We start from the raw sequence: 23,228 nt of genomic DNA on the forward strand, positions 1-23,228 counted from the left end.
TAGTGACAGTTTCAATATGGTGTTCGTTTGTTTTCATTAGCGCTAGACATTGTTTTTAATAAAGTTTATTATGAACCCTGGCTTTTGTTTAAAAATAATAATAATAATCTGATCTTTCCATAGCCATTACAGTATAAAATGGCATTAGTGCAAATACAGCATCAAAACAATAAGCTAAAAAGTAGCTTTGCGCCTGAAAAACAAAATATTCCACTTGTAACACATATCATTACAGATGATGATATGGGTATTCTAGAGGTAAAGTAATAGATCTAATTATAATACTATAGATCTAGATCTATATCTATTTATTCTTCAATCTTCAAATCAATATAGATTCTTAAGATCTATTTTTACCAGTATAAAACATGGTCTTTGAGCATGAAATTACCAAACATTAACTTAAGGATAAGTGAAATATTTCACATTTTCATATTTTTTTTTTTACATTACAGAGGTCCCTGAGAGGTTCCTACAAAAAAGATATTGTCATAATTAATTAGATCTAAATATTATTTAATATACTCCCTATACATATCCATGTTTTATTCTATTTATGTATACATGTTAATTATACACTTAAGCTTAATATGGTTTTCCTAGTGACTTATTCAGGCAACCTGCTCTCCAAGAGCACTTAGGAAGGAGCACATAATTAGTCATAGATCCAGTTGGAATCTTATACAGGCAAAGATCTTGTCTTCTGGTCTTTTTAAATTCTCTTTTTGCAAACAGAGCCTGTCTCTGTCATTGGCTTTTCTTTGGATATCGAATGAGTGTCCTGAAACAATTGTGAGAGCTGTTTCTTTCAGAAGCCATTAGCTGCCAACTGCTTTCCTCTTTGCCAGTGAGAAAAAATTGAAGCCTTAGTTCTTCTTTATAGTGCATCTTAGGGACACCTCTGTTATGTGGTCTCTTTTAACCTTGCCAAAAAGAATTGTCTTTGACATGCAGTCATTCTCCATACCAAATAGATGTCCAATCCAGCACAGCTATTGCACAGTAATTACTGGTGTATCTACACTGTCCATATTGGTTTCTAGCAGAACATTGGCTCCTCATATGCTTCCATCTAAAGTGCCTGCACTCCATAATGGGCATATGCTGGCAGGATTACATTACTTGTATAAATGATAAATTATTTATAGACAAGTCAAAAAATGAATTTATAAAACAATTCTTTTACAGAAATTTAATTCTACTTCTAGATATCTATATCTAATTTAGATCTAGATTAAGTGCGCTGGAGAACTTTTAAAGCTTACTTAACTTACAGCTGCATTTGCCACTTAAATATTTAATCCCTTTTTATATCTATGTCTAAGGCCTAAATCTACTTTTAGTGGTTGAAATTATATCATTTTATTCCATTGCCTTTGTCCAAAACTATCATATTTTGTTTTGATAATAAAAGTTGTATGCATTTTTTAAAAACATATTTTTTAAAATGTCCTGCAGTCAAGTTACAGTGATACACTCATATATGTAACCTATTTTTTTTACTGTATTTTAGATCCAAAATATCATGGGAGAAAAATTTAAAACACCAATGTTGAGAATGCAGACACCACTTTAAAGTGAAACACCAATGTTGGTGAAGTCCATTGTATATGCAATTACAACAATGGCTAAAAAATTTGTCAGAATGACTTTACCTGATTTCTGTGAAATGCCTTTTTCATTTTTTTTCAATAGTAAATTTTTCCATTAAAAATAAATATTATTTCCTTCTCTATTGATCAAACAAGGATAAATTGGATGCGATTGCAAATTTCTTTTCAAGTTATTTTTACAATATAGGTTTTATTAGTATTATTAGTGTATTATCATTTTGAAATTGTATATTATCTATTTCATGAACATTTTTTGTTTCAGGGTGCAAAGCTGCACCCAGTAAAACTGAAAAAGATTTTTAAACTTCTCACAGATCCTCACTCTGTACGTACTGTTTTTATCAGATTTCTATAGTTTAGAATAAAATGTCTTTATTTAGCAAAACAAAATAGACCATTACAAATAAACCTGTCTGCTTAATAGTTTTATGCAATATAAATTTTACCTTTTTTTAATATACTTGTTATTATCCCATCCTTGAGACTAATGAAAATATATAAGAGGGAATCAACACAACAATTTTATAAGTAAGAAATTATGTAGCTCATCTCATAAACATGTACCATATTTTGGCACACATAACCCATGGGTTATACAATTTTTAAAAGTGAAGGGATGCTGTGCTGGGAATACAAAGATGCAGGGTTTACACAATTTATTTTACTCATAAACATATCATAATGGGAATATGGACATACTGGTGGATCTTTATACCTCCTATAGTTTGCTGTGTGGTTGTGAAATGTGCATTAGAAATCTCATCTCATTATAAACCTAAAAAACAAATAGTACTAATGCGCCAGAGCATATTTAATATACCACTAATCAATTGTGACAAGTAAATATGCATAAACTAATTTGCAGATACTAGTAATGTCAAAACGTGCACATGCTGGGTATTATAAGGGTGCAGATTGTTCGATTTTGTTATTACTTATTTTGTAATTTATGGGGGGTATAAGCATGTGCAGGTTATACACCTATGCAGGGTATATGGTAGTCTTTTTTATTGTAGACCTACTGGTAATCTAAAAAAAATATCTCTTCCTTTTTTTTCTTTGTGATTTCTTATCCATAATATCTTTATATTATAATTTAGAATATCCTTAGGTCCAGCATATCATTTTAGTCATTTTTAAATAAAATCACATTTTTTTAAATAGGTTTTAAATTATCTTATGACTATTTTAGTTTAGTATAATGCATGATATTTGTACCTTTTAGCAAAACTAAATGTGTTTAAGTGAACTTTTATATTGTGCTTTTGCTTTTTTTCTTTTAGTCTATGCTGTATGATCGCCATGTCTATACTTTAAATAAGATGGTGCAGCACTATGCTAAAGGAATAGTATCCTTTCAAGTTATTAGATAAGTTTATACATTTAATCATTGAAAAATAATTGTATACTGTCAGTCTCTTGTACAGTAGAATGGTTATTACAAAACTTATTACAACTAAATCTGTCTGTCTGGTAAAAAGTTTGTACACGTTATTTCTCACACATGGAACTAGTTAAAATTTTGAAGATTATTTCTTGTACCCGTCAAAACAAGAATAAAAAAATAAATTTAAACCCATTCAGTTAATTAATTATTGGAAATTAATTATTTTTGTTTTGTATGGAACAAGGGAAAGAAATTGTTTTTGACAGATGTGGTGATGTAAGTTGAATTAGTCCCCTTGAGGAGGCTTAAACCATAGGCTGAGTGAACAAGTTCGGAGTGAACAAGTGTTTTTTTTATCCATTTAAAAAACAATGAAGGTAACATTCAACCAGATACACATTGTTTCAGAGTTCAAACTCTGCTCGCCTCCATCCCCAGCCATCCTGGAGAGGATTTGGACTAGAACATAGTAATCCTCATTTCGGAATGAAAGTGCAAAACTTATAAAACATTTTATATATTTCATAGTTGGATTGGCTTAAATTCTAACATATTTTGTTTGGAACATTCAGACTGTTTAATTTATTTCCATTGCCATCATAAGGGTCAGAGGAGATCCAAAAGATTTGACTCTCTTATTTCAACTAATTGTTAGTCATTCCTTTTAGTTTGAATGAAAACACAGTCTTATTACTGTGCTGCTATACACATTTATTTGCTAATGTCAAACAATGATTTAAAATCATCACTATTGTAATTAATTAGTTTTTCTTAACTTGAATTAGCCGATGAAGGATCTGGTAGAAATGTTCAAAATTTTGAATGTTTGTGCAGACAGAGTAGAAGCAATCACTATTTATGAAAAACCAATCTTAGATATTTTAAAGCTTTGTAGCATTCCATTCTTGATGGAGAAAACATCAGATGAACTTGTGTATGAGCAGATAGTTGTTGAATCAATTTCACAGTTAGGTAAGTGTACTTTTATAGAGAAATTCTCTAGTGTATACTATTAAAGAATGAAATTTATCTTATAATTACATTAGAAAAATTTATTTCTGTTTCAATGTATCTACATCTACATTTTTATATGCTATCAAAATCATAAAATATATTTAAAATATGCATTGTACATCATCATTCTAAAATTTATTCTGATTTAGGTTACCTGATGCGCATTCCCACTTCAGATGTGAGAAATCAAATCTGTGTTACCTTATTAAATTTTACCTCAAAGTCTGGCAACAATGATTTACAAAGTGAGTTTTTTTGTCCCTAAATGTGACACTGTTTGAAATTATCAACCATGCAATCAAAAAGTCAATTATTATGAAGCATTTAAAACAGGACATTGTTAGATTTAATGAGCTATTTTGAACCATTTAAAAGATTATGAATATGCCAAGAATCATCTAATTTAGTTGAAATAAAAACTAATAAAAAATTATTCAGGCTTTCAGAAAATAAAAATAAATCTTAGTTTTAACCTATTTTACTTGTTTTGTCACATATGCATTCATTAATAAAACTGATATTTAAAAAAAAAAAACATCTAATAATTTTCTGATTAATAGGATACAAGCTCATGCAGCTTACTGTCACATTAATATATGTATATATTAAAATATTGTTTACAAGCTATTCATCCTATTGCTAGAAACACAATGTCCTTTAAACTTACATCTCACAGAAACTTAAACTGAATTTATCTAAACAGAATTCAAACCTACCAGTCTGCAGTTTAACAAGAAAGTAATAGAAAACAGTGACATATCAGAAACATTAGTGAAGGTAAGGTTGGACAATATGCTTAATGATATCTTTGGGATCATATTTTTATTTCTCCGAATTGTGAAAAAAAAAATTGATATATTGTATTCATATGAATATATTTACCTAATATTTTATCACAGTCATTGGCTTTGGTGGAAAATGATTTAGAAATTAAACTCAAGCTGTTAGAAATTCTTCAACTATTTTCTAAATATTCTGGTAAGAAAGTCTTGCTCTTTGTGCTTTAGAATTAATTGAAGTCTTGCTTTCTTTTTGGGCTGGTTTTTAAAATAAATACATGTGTGTATGTCAATCAAATAAATAGAATGACATGCTTTTGAAGAAAAAAGAAATTTCTTCTAATTTGATCTGTTAAATTCGCTTATAGGTATTTATTTTTTGTATTATTCTCTTCTTATTAGCCAAAAACTGTGATCAAATGTTGCATGTGGAAGCAGGTCGACGTATTTGCTCAAGGCTAATGGATACAGATCCAAGTGGTCAACTTCTGTTCCGTTCAGTTGATATCCTGTGGAATCTGATAGAAAATGGGAACAAGTCTGACTTGGCAAGTCAGCTAAATAATATGGCCTGCATTAGGTAAGCATGTCAAATTGCACACGTTTTTGAGCTTTTTATTAAATAGGTGTTGAATTTCATAAATACTCATTAAGCTGTACATTGATATTTCATTAAATGTGAAGATGGATAATTAATGAATTGTGGGTGAGACTTGACCGACAATGCAACTTTTAAAAAAAACATAATTAGAAGATTTAGCTTTTTCATTTTTTCATACAACAGATAAATAATTTTTATTTTAGGGTGTAGGGAGCTCACTCCCAAACTTATAATTACATTAAAAACATAACCATATTATTTCACAATATCTTTATTAAATTTTTTTCCTTTTTTTTTTTAAAAGAATTGGTCACTTTTGTCTAAAATATTCTTCTTATAAAGATATTTAATAAAATTTGGAATTTCTGTCTTAAGTTCTTACAAATATTTCTATAAATTTTTTTTAATCATTTTTTGCTTAATTTTTAGTCAGCTAAGGGATGCCTTTGTTTACCAAATGACACAGGGTCATAGTCACTATGACCGCCAGCTTAGAAATGACTTGCTTGTTATTGCAACTCTTGTTGCATATCAGTGCCCAAAAGCTCCTTTTGTAGAAACAGGATTTGCCAAGCAACTAACACTCTTTGCTACATTTCAAGAGGGTAAATTCAATTTTTAACCATAAATTTTTATTTACCGGTATGTTAATATTTTTTTGAAAATATTTTGTTGTACTAGTTATGACAAAACAGATATGAAATTACTAAACTGTACAAATAAATAAAACAAATCATGTTGATGAAGAGCTTTATTTTTTCCAGTGAAGTCCCATAATGCGCTTGTGCGTCACTTAAAGTTGGCGACAAACCATGAAGACTTTGAACTTCGAAAACTCTTGTTTAATATTTTAGTAGTGCTGAGCAATGATAAAACAGTAATATCAGTGAGTGCAAATTTCTTTTATTATTGTTTTAGAAAACCATATTTTTCTGATAAGGGTACAAAATTTCATATAAATTAAAAATAAACAAAAAAGATGATTATTGTGAAGAAAAATGAAAACATATTTAAATTATTGACAGATACTATCAGAAGGCCATCTCCTGTTGGCTCTGTTTTCTTTTGTTCGAGCTAATGAGCAAAAAACTGATCCTCGTGAACTGAGTTTGGCTCAGTTTGAAGAGATTCAGCTCCATGCAATGGCAGCATTGTGTACCCTTTGCCCCAAAATGCTTGAGGACTACATGACCTGCCAAGGGTCGACTCGTCTCCTTCTGCTTCTTGAGTGGTGTGTTGGACCTGGTATGTGAAAAAAATATATGCAAGTTAAAAAAAGTATTACCTGTATTGAAAAAAAAAAGTTTAAAAATTAATTGCACTATGTTTACTTGTTTAGACATGTTTTTTTACTTTGAGTTATTTTTTTTTATGTTTTCATAGAGGAATTCAGTGGCCATGGCAATAGTTTTCATGGTACCGGAGGCAGAGGAACAAAAAAATCTCAAATGCATTATTGTCTGCGACTACTGAGAAGTGTTGCATCTACTAAGGATGAAATCATCTTGCAGGACATGGCTGACCAAGGAGCTATAAACCAACTTATTGGTTAGTAACATTAATGAGATATTTTTAGACTGAATTGAGAAGAAATTGCTTAGAGTTCAAACAAATGTTAAGTTGTTGTTTTTTAAATATTGAAAACTGCAATGATAGTTCATTAAAATGATTATTTTAAATATTCATAAGGACTATTTTTAAAAAGACCTGAAGAAAATGATAATTTTTAGACTAGAATAAAATGGAATACTTCAGTCATGAAATTACTATGGATTATCTCATGGAAATGAAATGAATGTCTGTGCATTAGCTATGGTTGGAACAATGTCGCCTACACAGTGGTTCCCCCTCTCCATACTATTCAAAGGAAATGCAAGTGCTGATACAATTTGGGATCAGCACCATTGGAGGCTCTGCCAGGTTCTATGTGCTGCAAGCTGCCTAAGGGTCGCCGGCTTCTGATTTTTTCTTAGGGTTAAATCCTAAAGCCTTTCCCATGATTTGGGAACCCTAACCCTAGCTGCAAAGCAGCTGAGTTTTTCTTCTTCTAGGTGGGTAGCCCATCAAGGCTAATGAGCCCCTTCTACCTGAAGCTTACTGGTTTAAGCGCCAGTTACTCACCTTTTCCCCTTCTCCTGTTAGTGATAACTGTTCTGCTGGACCTAATATCTGAGCCACACATGAAGGCCAGGAGTTGGACTGGTTGTCAGAGACTGTATGAGACGCATGGCATTGGTGATTGTTAATAATGAAATAACTAAATGTAATGTACTATAAATGCCAAGGTTACAGAATGTTTTAAAAAATATATCAGTTGACCAACAGCACTCAATTATCTCTTACAATTGTTATCAGGTTTGTGCACAAAATGTAAGTATTAAGGAAACATTTATTGAAATTATATGGGCTTTCGAAATATATTATTTATGTACTTCTTTTTTTTTTATGTCTTTATATGTACGCTATATATGTGTGTGTTTTATTTTAAATGTGTTTTTTTTTTATTACAGTTCTACCAATTATCTTCAGAATTTTACATTAGTAATACAAAAGTATACATTTTTCAATCTTAGAATTTTTTTTTGTTATGTGAAAATATTAGTTTTCTGATCTCTAAGTTGATAATATTAAGTTTCAAATATTGATGACACTAAGTATGATACAAAGACGTTTAAGACATTAAAATTATCTTAATACATCGTTATAAGTAATTGTCACAAATACCATTGCTGTCATCAAATGATTTTTAAAAAATCATTCGATTGACTTTGATGCTAAATAAAAGAGCCTTAAAGATTGTCATGAGTATGCAGTGACTATTTTAGTCTTAGTTCTTCAGAATTATAACCATTATAATTGGCATGAACATTTTTTTGTGCATAAAGGTCTGTATTTATTTACAATTTACATTGAATCCTTTTACTTAGGGGTATTAAACACTGCATTTACTCAAAGGAATGATCAAAATGATGCCATCGAAATAGAGATGCAATCTGACATATTGTTTATTCTTTCCTGTCTGTGTGAGCAGGATCTACACAGAAAGGTAAATCAATAAGGAAGTGACAAAGATTTTAATAAAACTAAAGAAGACTTTGAAAAAAAAACTCAATGTGTGTGTATTATTAAATTGTTGTAATTTCCATTTTCATTGGATACAGGAGCTCTTTGGAATTCAAGGTGTTGATATGGTTATACGATATCTTCGTACAGACACAAGACTACTTAGTAGTGGATTAGGGCATCACAAGCTGCTGCTAACATCTATTGACTGTGCATGGTACTGTAATATTTTAAATGCATATCAAAAAAAAAACATAAGGAGCTAGAAATCAATTGAAATCATTGCAGATAATTGTTGCTTTTTTTTTTGAGGGATATGTAAATTCTGTTTGAAATTTCAAGTTCACTTTTGCATTAAGAATGTGCTTTAAAACTTACTACTAGTCAAATGTTGTAGTATATGACAGTGTTAGAAGAGAAATAAAAAAAATGGTAACAAAGAATCTGACCCAAACCCTTCCCACTACCAAAACAGACACCCATTCTGCATTTAAGATTTCTTATTCTGTCTTTCCCAAACATTTCTCAAACAGCCTACAGTCTCCCATTCTTGTCCACACAATATTTTCTTTTGTTTTCTTTGTGGAAATTTTGAATTCACAAAACTGTAAATTCTATTTTCAAATAATGCCTTACATTATATAACTTTGAACCTAAATTCATATGCATTGCACAGCATATGAAATATTTATCTTATCATCAGTTTAATGTGCTTCCTTTTCATAATTCAAGTAAGAATAGGCTTAATAAAAAGGAAGCTTTTAAGATGTTTAAATATTTGAACTACTCTAGTTTTACTTACAAAACTATCAAACTAGTTTTTTATTTTATTATTTGTGTGAAACAACACATCTCATCTGTTAAAAAGACAAAAAATAATGATAAAATGTTCCTCATTATTTAGGTGTTCCACTGTTGGCTGTTATGTAACAGAAGATTATTTTTTGGAAAAAGAAGGTGTTTTCCTTCTCTTTGATCTACTTGAGGTTTGTGAACTTGTGCATATTTAGTCTGTCTTTTCATTTTATTTAAGTCTGGATTAGTTTACCTTTCTAAAAAAAATAAATTTAGCATGCATATTTACATAAGATTAAAAAAATAGATAAAACTCTTATGCTGATTTTTACTGGACTGTACATTTATGGGAACAAAAGTTGTGAGGAATGCAGATAAAAAAAAGAAACTGAATATTTTATGTGCAAGTTTACAAATCAAAACATTTTATGAAATACCTAGCTATACTTCATCTATCAACAGGTCTGTCCAAAAAATATGCACAACATCATTATTGGGTGTCTACTTGATCTCTGTGAGAATCCTAAAACTGTTAACCATATTCTTGCATGGCGTGGTAAATCTGGTACTAGTGCATCCCACCTTCTCTGTGAGTTGTGGCGTCAAGATGAGATACAAATTGGAGTCAAGAGAGATTCACAAGGAGCTATAACAGGTACAAAAAAAAAATAATGATATAAAGATCAAAAGGATTAACATTCTTAATTCTAGATTCTAAATTGATTTTTTTTTTCTTTTGAGACTTTTTTTATATAAACAATATTCAAACTTTAATAGATTATTGCATATTTTTTACTTTACATTGTTCTTATTTAAAGAACACACATATGTTCTCTAGACAGTTGTCTTTTTTTTTTTCACACATTTCACCTTCACTGAAAACAATTTTGTTTTATTCTATACTCAGACATTGCCTATGGGCTCCCAAATCCCAATATTCATTTTTGATTTTCTCATTTCATCCCGTGATTTTCTAAATTAATTATTGTTTCAAGAAATAGCACATTGATAGAAATAGGTTCTTTCCATATTGTAAGAAATAGATGATACTGTATAAATTGATTTTTAGAGAATGGTACCATTCTGATATTTGTCAAGAGCCGTTACCATCTAGATTAGAGCTTGTTAATCAGGCAGTGTCAAAGCCAACTAAAAGATCTAGGTTAAGATAAAATACTATTGGTCCAAGAGAAATGACATTTCACAACTATCATGGGCAGTTGGAAAGAGTATTAAACATAAATGTGTAGTTATTCTAATAGTAAAGAAAACTGGGAAATAATTCTTTTTTTTTTTTTAGATAATAACTTAGGCATTAAGTCAGTCAGTCATTAAATGAGTTTTGACTTTGATAGATGATATTTATTTTTTTTGTTTTAAATTTGTAAAGAGGTCTCTCCTTCATGTCAAACTATATAAGTATCATTAGGTCTTTTATTCTGAGGAGCTATCAGTAGCTATTTTTTATGATCTTGCATAGTTTAGCTGCCATTTTTTTGCCCAAGCTTGCAAATTAGAGATCATGAAAATAAGTATATAATTCCTGTCCCCTGGGATCTGGCTAAAGAAGTCATTGAACAATTGACAAGGAAAATGTATCACTGTTAGGGAGGAGGCTATGAGCCATGGAAAACATTATTACCACAATTATTGTTTTGTTTTTATCTATCTAAAGAATGAAATCTATTGTTTACTTTATCTTATCTTATCTTATATAATACAGACGTTACTTCAAAAAAGAAGATGATTACGTCCTACGCGTCATGCATTTAGTCATGCATATTAACCAATGACTTAAATTCTGCCAAGTCACTGGTTTTCCTGGCTAGCTCAGGCAACCCATTCCATGCTCTAATAGCACTAGGGAAGAAGGAGTATTTGTACAAATTTGTCCTAGCATATGGGACGAGGAATGTGCCTTTATCTTTGTGTCTTTCAGAGTATTTTATTAAATTTTGTTTTTGTATTTGAAGATTATGGTTCAGTGTTTTATGTATTATTGCTACTTTACTTTTGAGCCTTCTGTCCTGAAGGCTTTCTAAATTTAGTGATTTTACTAAAGGTGTTACTCTAGTCAAATGTGAATATTCGTTTGTTATGAATCGCACTGCTCTATTTTGTGTCTGTTCTAGTTTCTTAATGTTTTCTTGAGTTGAGGGGTCCCAAACAGAGGATGCATATTCTATTATTGGCCTAACCAAGGTTAAATAACATTTTAGTTTTATGTTCTTATTTGATTTATAGAAATTTCTTTTAATAAATCCTAATGCTTTGTTTGATTTTTTTGTAGTTTCATCAATATGTGGATTCCATGACAGTTTTTCATTTATTATAACACCTAGGTATTTTGCGTTTTTAGTCTGTGTTACTGGTTTGCCATGAATAAGATAAGTGGAATTAATTTGTTTTAGTTTTTTTGTTACTCTTAACAACTGACATTTTTCTGGGTGGAAAGACATGCTCCAATTTGATTCCCATTTCTGTAATTCATCTAATTCTCTTTGTAAAATATCTGTGTCTTGTGTTGTTTTTATTGTTCTATATATTATGCAATCGTCTGCAAATAATCTGACTTTTGTTCCTGAAGTAATGCAATTTGGTAAATCATTTATGTAAATTAAAAATAGTAGTGGACCCAAGACTGTTCCTTGAGGAACACCTGAGTTTACTGTTATCGGTGTTGATTTAGAGCCATTTATTATTACAGTTTGTTGTCTCCCTATCAGAAAGTCTTTAATCCACTGATGCAGTGGACCATTAATGCCGAAATATTTTAATTTTTTAAGCAAACTATGGTGGTGAACTTTGTCAAAAGCCTTAGAAAAATCTAGTAAGATAGCATCTATTTGTTCACTATTATCTAAACCTTTTGAAAAATCATCAATTAGTCCTATTAGTTGTGTTTCACATGATCTATATTTCCTAAAGCCATGTTGGTATGGTGTGAGGACATTATGTTTGTCTAAGTGGTTTATGATGTTGCTACATATTATGTGTTCTAGGATTTTACATGTGATGCTGGTAAGTGATACTGGTCTGTAGTTTCCTGGGTCAGATTTTTCTCCTTTTTTAAATAGGGGGGTGACATTAGCTTCTTTCCAGTCCTTTGGTACTCTGCCCTGGTTAAGTGAAGCCTGAAAGAGTATTTTGAACACTGGGGCTAGCTCATTACTTAGTTCTTTGAGTAATCTAGCTGGAATACCATCAGGTCCAGAAGCTTTATTTGGTTTGGTGTTGGCTAATAGTTTTTGAATTCCATTTTCTTGTACTACTATATCTTCTATGTTGTCTACTTGGTTCAAATTCAGTAATATGTCTTTGTCTCCTGGGGCTCCTAAATAACATTGCTATAATAATTATCTGTATTTAGAATATGTGTCAAAAATTTATTTAAAATTTAAAAGCTAAATTCTATAAATATTATACTCTGCATCTTCACTGGATTTCTAAAATATGATTTCATGAATGCATTTATTAGGTTCTGAATTGACTTTTTCTTTCTTTTTTTTTTTTCAATAAAATTGTAAACAAAAAAATGTTTTAAGACAATTTTTTCAATATGCTATTTTTTTTTTAAATTCCAGACCTAAGACGACCTCTGATGGGTCAGATTCAAGCAGATCTTGGTGTCATACCTCTTCCAGCTTCATGTGTCAGTCAAGCTATTGCAGATGTGAGTGAAAACATACGAGCCAAAATCTACTCACTGTTTTGTAAGATGGGTTTCAGTGATTTACCAGGGCTTTCTTTGGATGACCATGTCACCTTGACAATCATAGGTATGAGTTATGAGTAAATTTCCCATTCTACATTTCATTCACTTGACTATGTTACCTGTGGTCTTCTGTACTTATGGAAGGCCATGTATACATTTAAAAACAGGGTGGAACATAATGACCACTCCAGACATATAATCTAATTATCTTTTATTTCACTAGTATTATAGGACCCTGAGACCTTAAGATCAGGAGCACGGCAAGGGAAATAAAAAATAAAAAATCTTATTCAGTATGAAGTTCGATTATATTTGGTCACAACACAGAAGACTACAATACAGATAAGTGATCTTACAAGAGCACAGACTGAATAGTTCACAATATTTAAAAACTTTCCAACCAAAAAGACTTATCATTTGGGAAATCAATATTATTGTCAAATAGAACATTATAACTCAGAGAAGACAACATTTCTGTACATGCACGCTTAAGTGTGACAACTGGATACTCTATATCAGCTTTATGTTTTGAGAATGTATGTTGTTTATCACAAAAGAGAAACCTTATCAACTTTGGATCGTCTAAGATGTTGATGTGTCTGAGCACCACCCCATCATTGAAATAATGCAAGCAGAAGGGAAAGCCTTAAAAACCAGTTTGCAAGCTAGTTAAATGTGGAGTAAATTGGTGTGTACAATCTCATAAGATGAAAGGTTTTCTTCTCAATGTTGGCAAACAATTCTGCATTGAAGTAAACTCAATTTCTAATTAACTATTTGCTTATCCTCTATCCACATTCTCTTTCCAGCTCTTTGTAACTTTATCTGGAACATATTATGATGGAAACTCTAGAAGGATTTACTCCTAGCTTAACCATAAATAGGGGGGCCTATTTCCAATCTCAGATTTGCAGATGCTGTAGACCTCATTGGAGAAAATGCAGACTTGGTATAAGATCTTACTTCAAAACTGGATGCTACTGCTAGAGCAGTTGGCATGGAAATCAGTACTGAAAAAAGTAAAATACTAGTTTGTCGTGGAGACCTATGATATGTTGCATATTGTTGAATGGTCAAACATTAGCAGTTGACTCATTTAAATGGCTAGGGTCAAGCATAACAAGAGATGAGGATCAAAGAAGAGATAAAAACCTGTTTGAACTGTGAAAAATCTGGAAGAGTAACATCAGCTTCCCAGTAAAATTAAAAATGTATTCTACAGAAAAATTCTGGGTATTAGATACTAGAAAAGAAGACATGTTAGTTTGTATTTTTACAAGTCAACACTCTGACTGGCAAAACGGAAGACCTCCTCAAAACTGTGAAGAGACTAAAGCTGAGCTGGTTTGGTCATATTGTGAGATTCAATTTCCCCTGCTAAACAACATTTATATTACAAAGCTTAAATCAATTCACTCTGTGTGTCTATCTGTTTGGTACAATTTTTGTACACCACACCCATTTTTGGATCAAGTTGAAACTTTACATAATTATTTTTTTTTACCTTACAAAAAATTAACCTTCTAGTTGATTAATCTAAAATGTAGGCGCAGTGGCTGAGCAGTAAAGTGCTTGGCTTTTCAACCTGGGCTCCCAGGTTCAAATCTTGGTGAAGACTGGGATTTTTAATTTTAGGATCTTTGGGCGCCTCTGAGTCCACCCAGCTCTAATGGGTACCGGTACCTGACATTAGTTGGGGAAAAGTAAAGGCGGTTGGTCATTGTGCTGGCCACTAGACACCCTTGTTAATCGTAGGTCATATAAACAGATGACCTTTACATAATTTATCCTATAGACCACAAGGTCTGAAAGAGGAACTTACTTTACTTAGTTGATTAATTTCTGCTAATTATTTTGTTTGGTATCAAAAAGGAAAATAAATGCTACTTATTGAGCTATGCGCTGTATATGTGAAGTTAAAAATTTACCAATTAGTTAATCAATTAGTGGTAATTAATTAATTTTGTTTTATAAAGAAAAGTTGGACCTTATTCATGCAGTACTGTGATTCTGCAGATAAGCTTTGTTTTTAAAAACATTTTTAGAAATACTTTGCATGTTTTTATATTGGCTCTAAATATATATATCTTCACATGTCTACATATTTTGGCTTCACTAGACTTTGAATCAGAAGTATGCTAAGCATCCCTGATAATTATATTTCCATAATTTATAAATCATTTTATAAAGCAATAATCTTGCACTGGGAAAAGAGACATTGATAATAACAATATAATTTTCTGTTTTAAAAGTCAATTGGGAAAAGGTGTCACAGTGCCTAGTTTATGGGCTAGTCAGAGTGGTACAAATATGTATATGATCCCACTTCAAAATTTGTTACATTTACAGAGAAATATTTAGATTTCAAAATGGGTGAAGTTTGGTCAGAAACCATAGGAGAGCTGCAACTAGAAAATGTTCGCCCTGTTACACCAGATCAAGAAGCAATGGAGGCAATATCCAGAGCCATTGAGGAGCGTGCTGTAATAGTAGCAGCCACACAACAAGAACTCATAGAAGCACAAAAAAATCAGGATGTCATAGATGAACAAGAATTTTATGCTCAGGTAAAGATTTTAAAATGTAAAACAAATTTGAGAAAAAAAGTTTTTGTCTTGTTTTTTTTTAGTAAAGATGACAACAAGCAGATTTAACATTGTGAGGCTGAGCAAGAGCCTGCTTTCAATTGTTGAAAAGATGAAAAGGTGTACAGTACATAGACAATTTTCAGTGTTTTTTTCTAATTATCCATAACCTGGCATAACTGACTTTGAATTTACAGATTGTTTTTAAAAGGATAAAAAAGAGAAAAAAAGTAGTAATGGAGTGAATTTGAATTAAGTGGAATTTCAATTTATGTCAGTTTAAATTACATGGATTCCACTGTGCATAATGGAAGCCAACACTTTGCATCTGGAAATCCTTTTCTTTTTAATCCAAAAGAGTTTTCATTTTCTTGAGCCATTTTTTGGCATTCTATTTTTGAAATACATGATTCAAATTCTTTTCTTTTCCTTAATGTTTTTTTTTATTTTAGATGAGAGAAAATCACAGACAAAAAGAAAAGGCTATTGCTGACTTCACACAGTTTGTAGCTAGGACTTCAAACTTTCAAGAATTAAAGGTACAAGAGCATTTGTATACTGTCCTATTGTGGTTTTATTAATTGAGTGTATCCACAGTGAAAAGAATAGATTTTAGTTGATCCTTTGACCTCCCATGCCATAAACATAACATAACTCTGAAATGAATTAACCATAGAGCAATTCTAGAATTAAAATTCTTAATAGCTTAAGACATAAATCCGAGAATAATAATCACACAAATTCAAATCGCAATACTGATATTACATAAATCTATTTGTAATTCAAAACTTGTCACAGATTCCTTATTATATTTATAATTATAATTCGGAAGAATTTACCTTAGTTCTCGATACGTCTAGGTGTCCATGGTTCAGTTCTAGTTAACGAAATAAACAATGAAACCACTAGATCAAACACATAAACTTTAATCATCTTTACTGCATATCACACACGCTGGTCTCTGTCTGACAACAAAACACACTTCCGGTCATTCGCGCAGATTGTAAAAATAGATTATACATACATACACACATTCATCCGTGACAAAACTATTAATAAGAATTAAACCAATTGAACTTCCAAACAAATGAATTCCTCATTTTATTAGATTGTGTTTTCTTTAATAATATTTAAGTTCACTAGATACTCTCGATGAGAGTAATAAGACTTAGCTCTAGTGCATGAAATATTAAGCATTTTTTGCCTCTCACCACTAATAGTGTAAACAAGATTCAAAGTTTGGTACTAGGATAATCCAATTTTTGTTGTGTTCTGTGACATATACATAGAAATATTTATGCCCTATTGAAAAGGAAGTTGTGAATCAAGTCTATTCATCTTTAAAGCCATTTGAGTAAGCCCCATACTGCCCCTAAACTTAAATTCCCTTAATCCAATTTTTGTTGTGTTCTGTGACATATACATAGAAATATTTATGCCCTATTGAAAAGGAAGTTGTGAATCAAGTCTATTCATCTTTAAAGCCATTTGAGTAAGCCCCATACTGCCCCTAAACTTAAATTCCCTTAAATGTAAATATATGCATGAAACTTCATCTCTGTGATTTTAAATATTAAGCACTTCTGCCAATGTGATAAAAGCTTATGTTGTGGGTGCTGCCAGTGTAAAGATCAATCAGTATCTTCCACTCCTTGTGCACTCTTGTTAACCTAAAGGAGAGAACCAGTTTTTTGTTTACAGTACTGTTCTTTTGACAGCATCTCTTCCTTCCATCTTGTTGGCTTTATCCATGGTAAACAGCCTTAGCCAGAGGAATGATAAGTTATAATGAAAGATTTCACTCTTTCTACCATTCAACACTAACTGGGCTGCTTTCCTATAGATATTTTTCTTCTCAGCTTATTAAACATTTTAAGACTGCATTCTTATGTCCAACTGCTTTGAGTGTTTGCCTTCATATTTTTAACTTTGCTAAACAAACAATTCATTAAAATGCAATTCTACACATTTTCAGGCTGCCAAAGAAAAGCAAGAAATTTCAATAGATGCCTCAAGAATGCATCCCATTAATAAGCAAGGGTGAGTGAATAAAACATTCAATCCAAACTTGTTGATGCTACAATTAAATCACAGACATCAACTCAATTACATTTTAATATTGGAGTCATTAAAAAAATATATTTTAGTGCTTAAAATTAATTGAAAATAGTTTCAACAATTACGTTTTTTTTAATTATTTATTTAACAAGTACCTTGTTCAATGTTTCCTTACAGGGATCATTTTCACGATGTCAGCCTCCCAAACCTGACAAGTACAGTTTTCAGTGGCAAGCATGTCACTGTGAATGAATCTGTCAAAGAAAAAAATACAGCACCAGTTATTAAGTTTGACCCTACATTAAATGCCTTAGCTGACAGACCATTGAAGCACTATACCATCTAATAAAGTATGATGGATGAAAACATAATTTTTGAGTTTACAAAGTTAGTTTCTTCAAGTTTACATAAGAAACCACACAATGAATACATCTTTAAGTTAGTACAGACCCATACATGACCATCAAATATGGAAAACAAAAGGTGGTTTGCTTTTATGTATAGATATATATATGTATTTCTATTAGTAGCTCTAGACATTAAAAGATGTTTCCCCAGTTTGTTATTCATAATTATTACTTTTGTTGTGTGGCTGTTTTAAACAGGTTGCTATGTAAGTAAATAAAACTTGGTTAACACATTTTATTTTTATACCTGTACCAATAAATAGTGTAAAAAATAAATCAAGCATGTCATATAAAAAAACACTAGTTATTTCACTTTTTTTTACATAGTTATTACTAGTAGAGTTCACATATAAACAGTTTGTAAGAATTAATATATTATAGTGTGAAGTGCCAAAATAAAAGCTATTAGAACCTAAAAAGACCTTTTCAGTGTTAACATTTTAAAATACTAAATTTTAATGAAATATGAAAATAGTAGTTGTCTTTTTTTATAACTGTTTTCTGTATTCTTGAAAAAACAAAGGCTGATTCTGGACAATATAGAGAAGACTAAAAGAATCAGTTACATTTTTTTTGTCTTAACATGCAAGCAGCATGATGAGCAGTGACTAATAGACTATCCACTCATCTTAAAAAAGATAAATACCTCTATAGAACTATATAATTAGAGGCAAAATCTTTTGGGATTGATTTATCTATGGAAAAAAGCCTTAGCCAATGGAATGGCAAGTTTCATATTGAGAGTTCTTTCTATTATGCACCATTAAATGGACTGCTTTTTGACAGTTGACAGATTTAAAATTTCTATAAAACTGCATAGTAGTGTTTGTACGGTATTAATTTTCAATATCACACAAAAACAGCCTGGCTCATTATACAAATGTACTATTTTATTATGCATTAAATGAATTTATACATCTTTTGTGCTGATTTGTTGTAATTGAAAATAAAACAAAATAAAAATTGAAGACCTGTTTACTCGCTGCAGTAGTTAATCATTTTTGAAGAAGTGAAATAAAACGTTTGCAATTGTTTTTACTCATGTTAAATACATTTCAATTTTCAAATAAAGAAAAAAATTGAAAATTAAATGAAGTACACAACACCTATTCAGAATGTGTTGTTTTTTTAAGCTTTATCACAATTAAATAAGATATGGTCACCAGGCCAAAGTTTTCTATTAATTAATATAAAAAAAATTGTTATCTCCCTTAGCAAAGTCAGCTAATTGAAATTATACAAGTCCTAAATTTATAATAAATTTAACTGATTATTGAACATGTCCTTTTGAAGTTAATATTTATTCTGTAATTCACTAATAATTTTTTATTTTGAGCAGCTTTTTCTGTTGCCATGTTTATTTGTGTAGCTAATGTGACCAGTGCAAATAGTTTTTTTATTTTTGTTAAGAGCTATAATAATTACCCTACTTACTAAAAGGATATCCTTAACATGAAAAATATTTAAACTTCATTGCCTGGACAGACAAGAAATTAAAAAGCTTTAAATATTGCTTGTTCTAAAGTTATGTTAGATCGTAGACATGGTTGGCTGTTTTAACTGTTTGCTAATTTTAAGATCAATATGTGCTCAATTGCTATAAAGATGTTGAGTTGCAAAAGGGATTTTATAAAGGAAAATTAGTGCATGATGATGGTAGTGAGGCCCTAAAGCAGTAGTGGGCAAACTATGGCCAGTGGGTTCGGTAAAGTTTAATCAGACCTGCCACATGTTTTAAATTTATAATTAAAATTAACTAGATCACTCACAATGTTATAATTCAAGTTTTAAATACAATTTGAAACATTTCAGTAATATTACGATTTTTATTTATTTTCACTTTTGTTGCCTCTGCTGATTTAAATTCCCAAAAGCACACTTAAACTTTCTGTGTACAAGCAACTGCCGAGTTTGTCATTGTTTTTTTTATTTTAACTGTATGTCATTAAAACTTTTTAACTAAAAAATTTTGAATAATTTATAAGGACTATAATAAATATGAAAATTTCACAACTAAACATAATACCCTAATGATTTTCAGCACAATCTAGGCCATATTGTGCTCTCCATCCTTAATGTAAATTTGACTGATGCAAAAAGAAAAAAAGTCAAAGATCTCCAAATAGAATTATTATGCTCAGAGAATGTGTGCAATGTTTGCATCTAAATATTTTTAGGAGCAGCTTTTTTTTCACTGAGACTGAGTAACACCCCAGTTACTGTTAGGATTAACTATGTCCCACTTAACTCTTTCTCTCCGTAATTATTTGTCCACGTTTTGACAGAATTCTTTATTTTGCTCATTGCTAGTTCACTCCCCTGTTATGATTAAGCTTCAGAAATTTTTTTCGTTTGTAATCAGAAAATGTTTTATTTTGGTATAGAATGTAAGGGAAATGCATGCTCTTTTTATATTAAAAATGTAAAGTTTATAAAATCCAACATTTACACTTTAATGAGGTCAAATCAAGGTATCGTCAATTAGGAGAGAAAGAGTTCAAGCCAAACTTTGACAACTTGCATCAAAAGCCCTAGCAGTTTCATACATTAAATCTGATCTAAATAAATTTGCCTATTACTGGCTTAGAGTTTCTGAAACTAATATTACAAAAACAGAAATGAAGTTTATTAAGTGTTCAGAAGTCTTAATAAACTATCAAATAAATTAAAACAAGGTTTAACTTTCTTACACAAAACAAAACATGCATGGGGCACAATACTGTCATATCATAATGTGTAAAAGCTGAGAAAAGTCTCACTTTTTGGAATAAACTTTTTGCAGAAAAAAAATTCACCCCCTCCCCCTAATTGGGCCCTGCTCTCATTGATAAATACTGATTGGTCTAATCTATATTTTAAGAAAAAAAAACATGCTCACTTAACTTTACCTAATCAACTTTTTAACAGATAAAATAAGAATTTTAATTATAAATAAATCATTTAAAAATTGAAAGCATTCTATTAACTTTATTCTTGTATTGTGATTATTACATACCAGTAGGCAAAGTAACAGAAAGGGTAAGCGAATGATTTCCTAGAAACTTTAAATTAAGATCATGTAAATACACCATTTTTAATAAACAGATTTGACTTTGTGAAATGAGTAAGAAATATTCTCTCTATTGAGGTCATTCATTTTTTTTATTACCCTTTCTCCTTTTAAGTTTAATAAAGTGCATTAATTTTTTTCTCTTAACTGATCCAGTTTCTAAACATAGCAGACTAATGTAAAAAAAATTCCCATTAATAATTTTATAACTATTAAAATCATACATTTTGTTAGTAACATTTTCTTGAAAACTACAGATTTCTTTCATAGCATTTGTTCTGGAGAAAAATATTTTTAACATAAGCATGTCAATAATTTATAAGCATCTCCTGTTGACATGATTTAACAATAGTGAAATAGATTGTTGTTAATGTTTAATTACTTTTCATGAGATTAAAATAGCAGTGGCCAATCAGTCTGCTACTGTATAGTAGTTAATGTTTAATTTAACTTCATGAGATTAAACTAGCAGTGGCTGATAGACTGTTAATGTATTGCAGTTAATGTTTAATTATACTTCATGAGATTAAACTAGCAGTGGCTGATAGACTGTTAATGTATTGCAGTTAATGTTTAATTATACTTCATGAGATTAAACTAGCAGTGGCTGATCCATTACCATTTTTGCTGTCTTGCTTGGAGCAATCTTTAACACATTATTTTTCTTCCACTTCCAACTCTAAAGTTGAAACTTTGCACAACTATTCAATAAATATCAATTAAAAAATTAACTAATTAATTTGTTAATAAGCCATCATAAATTAATTTTGTTTTATATAGAAAATGTACTAAGCTTAGCCTTCTGTAGAGAATTAGGTCATTTGGAAAAAAAAATTTAACTATCAATAGTCTATAAAATATATTTTTATAGTACTTTAACAGCTCAGTGCCTAGCATGTCATCCATCTTCCATCATCGAGGCCTCAAATTCAGACTCTAGCAACTTTTTAATATTTTACTTATTTAAAACTGCTAACTCATGAATGGTTCTTTCATATTTTTCTTTTTAAATTCTTGTGTTATTGTCTAACAAATAATACCTTTATTACTATCAGGTACAAGACCAGTGGTCCCTGCCAATCAATAGGTTACCAAATGACATATATAACTAAAGTTTTTCATAACTTTTGGAAGGTCTAGGTTCAAAGCTTTTAGTAAATGTTTTTTGGGGAAAAAATCTTCATGTAACATATTTATTCAAACCCTGAGCATGCCTAGTGTGAACAAATGACATTTGCAAGAAACACTTTTCTTAGGCTGCGGTCATTTTGTACAGTAGGTTACATAAAGCACTTATATGGTACAAGGAAGCCATTTGTAGATTAGCAGGACAAATTATCAAAAAATTGGATTGTACCTAAACATATTTTATTATTAGTTATATATCAACTTAAACTTTAAAAATATGAATGGATCATTATTTTGATTTTGTAAATAATTTGTTGAGTTTGATGTTCAATATCTAACTTATTGGACTAAGGCAATATAAATTACCAGTACATACAAGTTTAGTTCTGATTCAGTATGGTAATTTAAAAATTGCCCCCCAAAAAAACAACAATGTTGATATCAAGAATTTTTTAATTGAAGAACATTCCAACCTTGTTGAGTTACTTATTTTGGTGTATTCATTTTAGAGTGTCATGTTCTATTAAATTTGTCCTAACTTACCTACCTTATGTTGATGATAAAACTTGTGCAGAATGTTGAATCAAAGGAGGTTCTTTTAACTTCACTTACCTTAGTTCATTTGAGCTAGAGCTAGACTATATTATGGTATTAATCCAACCTATCTTACAGACTCATAGATGTTTACTCTCAGCAATATTGTAAATACAATCAAATTAAACATCTACATTTAAGATGATTATAAAATATAATTTTAAAAAGAGATTAACTTTAAACTCAAAAGAGTAAAGAAAAAAATTCAGAATGGAAAAAAATATATATTCTAGTTCAAAGATTTCTACTAAACATTCATTAGTATGTAACTCTTAAATGTCAATAAAAAAAAATCTGAATTGAGCATTATTTTCCTTCTCTATTAAATATGAAATAATGTTGGTTTGTTGTTTTTTCAAGATTTTCATATTTTATGTACTTTTTTTTCAAAGAGTAAAAAAAAAGATTTGATAAGTTTAAACATAAAAAGAAAAGAACTA

General features: G+C 30.3%; 1 protein-coding gene across 2 annotated transcripts; it reads left to right on the forward strand.

Moving 5' to 3' along the window:
* On the forward strand, positions 1-23,091 carry LOC106051173 (cilia- and flagella-associated protein 69-like). 2 transcript variants are annotated; one of them, XM_013206316.2, is made up of 22 exons: positions 1-258; positions 1,876-1,938; positions 2,897-2,962; positions 3,786-3,972; positions 4,164-4,259; positions 4,718-4,791; positions 4,914-4,992; positions 5,196-5,373; positions 5,824-5,999; positions 6,159-6,280; positions 6,420-6,639; positions 6,778-6,942; positions 7,750-7,764; positions 8,322-8,440; positions 8,556-8,674; positions 9,362-9,443; positions 9,715-9,907; positions 12,837-13,031; positions 15,317-15,534; positions 16,005-16,091; positions 17,528-17,592; positions 17,788-23,091. In XM_013206316.2, exons 1-22 carry the CDS (start codon positions 139-141, stop codon positions 17,954-17,956), a joined length of 2,808 nt encoding a protein of 935 aa, XP_013061770.2. In that variant the 5' UTR covers positions 1-138; the 3' UTR covers positions 17,957-23,091. The 2 variants fall into 2 exon arrangements, with proteins under 2 accessions (XP_013061770.2, XP_013061771.2); XM_013206317.2 differs by lacking the exon at positions 7,750-7,764.
* Positions 23,092-23,228: the final 137 nt, after the last annotated feature.

This window comes from Biomphalaria glabrata, chromosome 1 (genome assembly GCF_947242115.1).
Source record: "Biomphalaria glabrata chromosome 1, xgBioGlab47.1, whole genome shotgun sequence".
In the NCBI taxonomy this organism is placed as follows: domain Eukaryota; kingdom Metazoa; phylum Mollusca; class Gastropoda; family Planorbidae; genus Biomphalaria; species Biomphalaria glabrata.

Bases quoted from the DNA above. Each gene is read 5' to 3' on its own strand.
- LOC106051173 (XM_013206316.2), top strand. From the start codon at position 139: ATGGCATTAGTGCAAATACAGCATCAAAACAATAAGCTAAAAAGTAGC. The intron at 9,444-9,714 runs GTTTGTGAACTT...ATCTATCAACAG, and splicing joins TTCTCTTTGATCTACTTGAG to GTCTGTCCAAAAAATATGCA. The intron at 16,092-17,527 runs GTACAAGAGCAT...ACACATTTTCAG, and splicing joins CAAACTTTCAAGAATTAAAG to GCTGCCAAAGAAAAGCAAGA.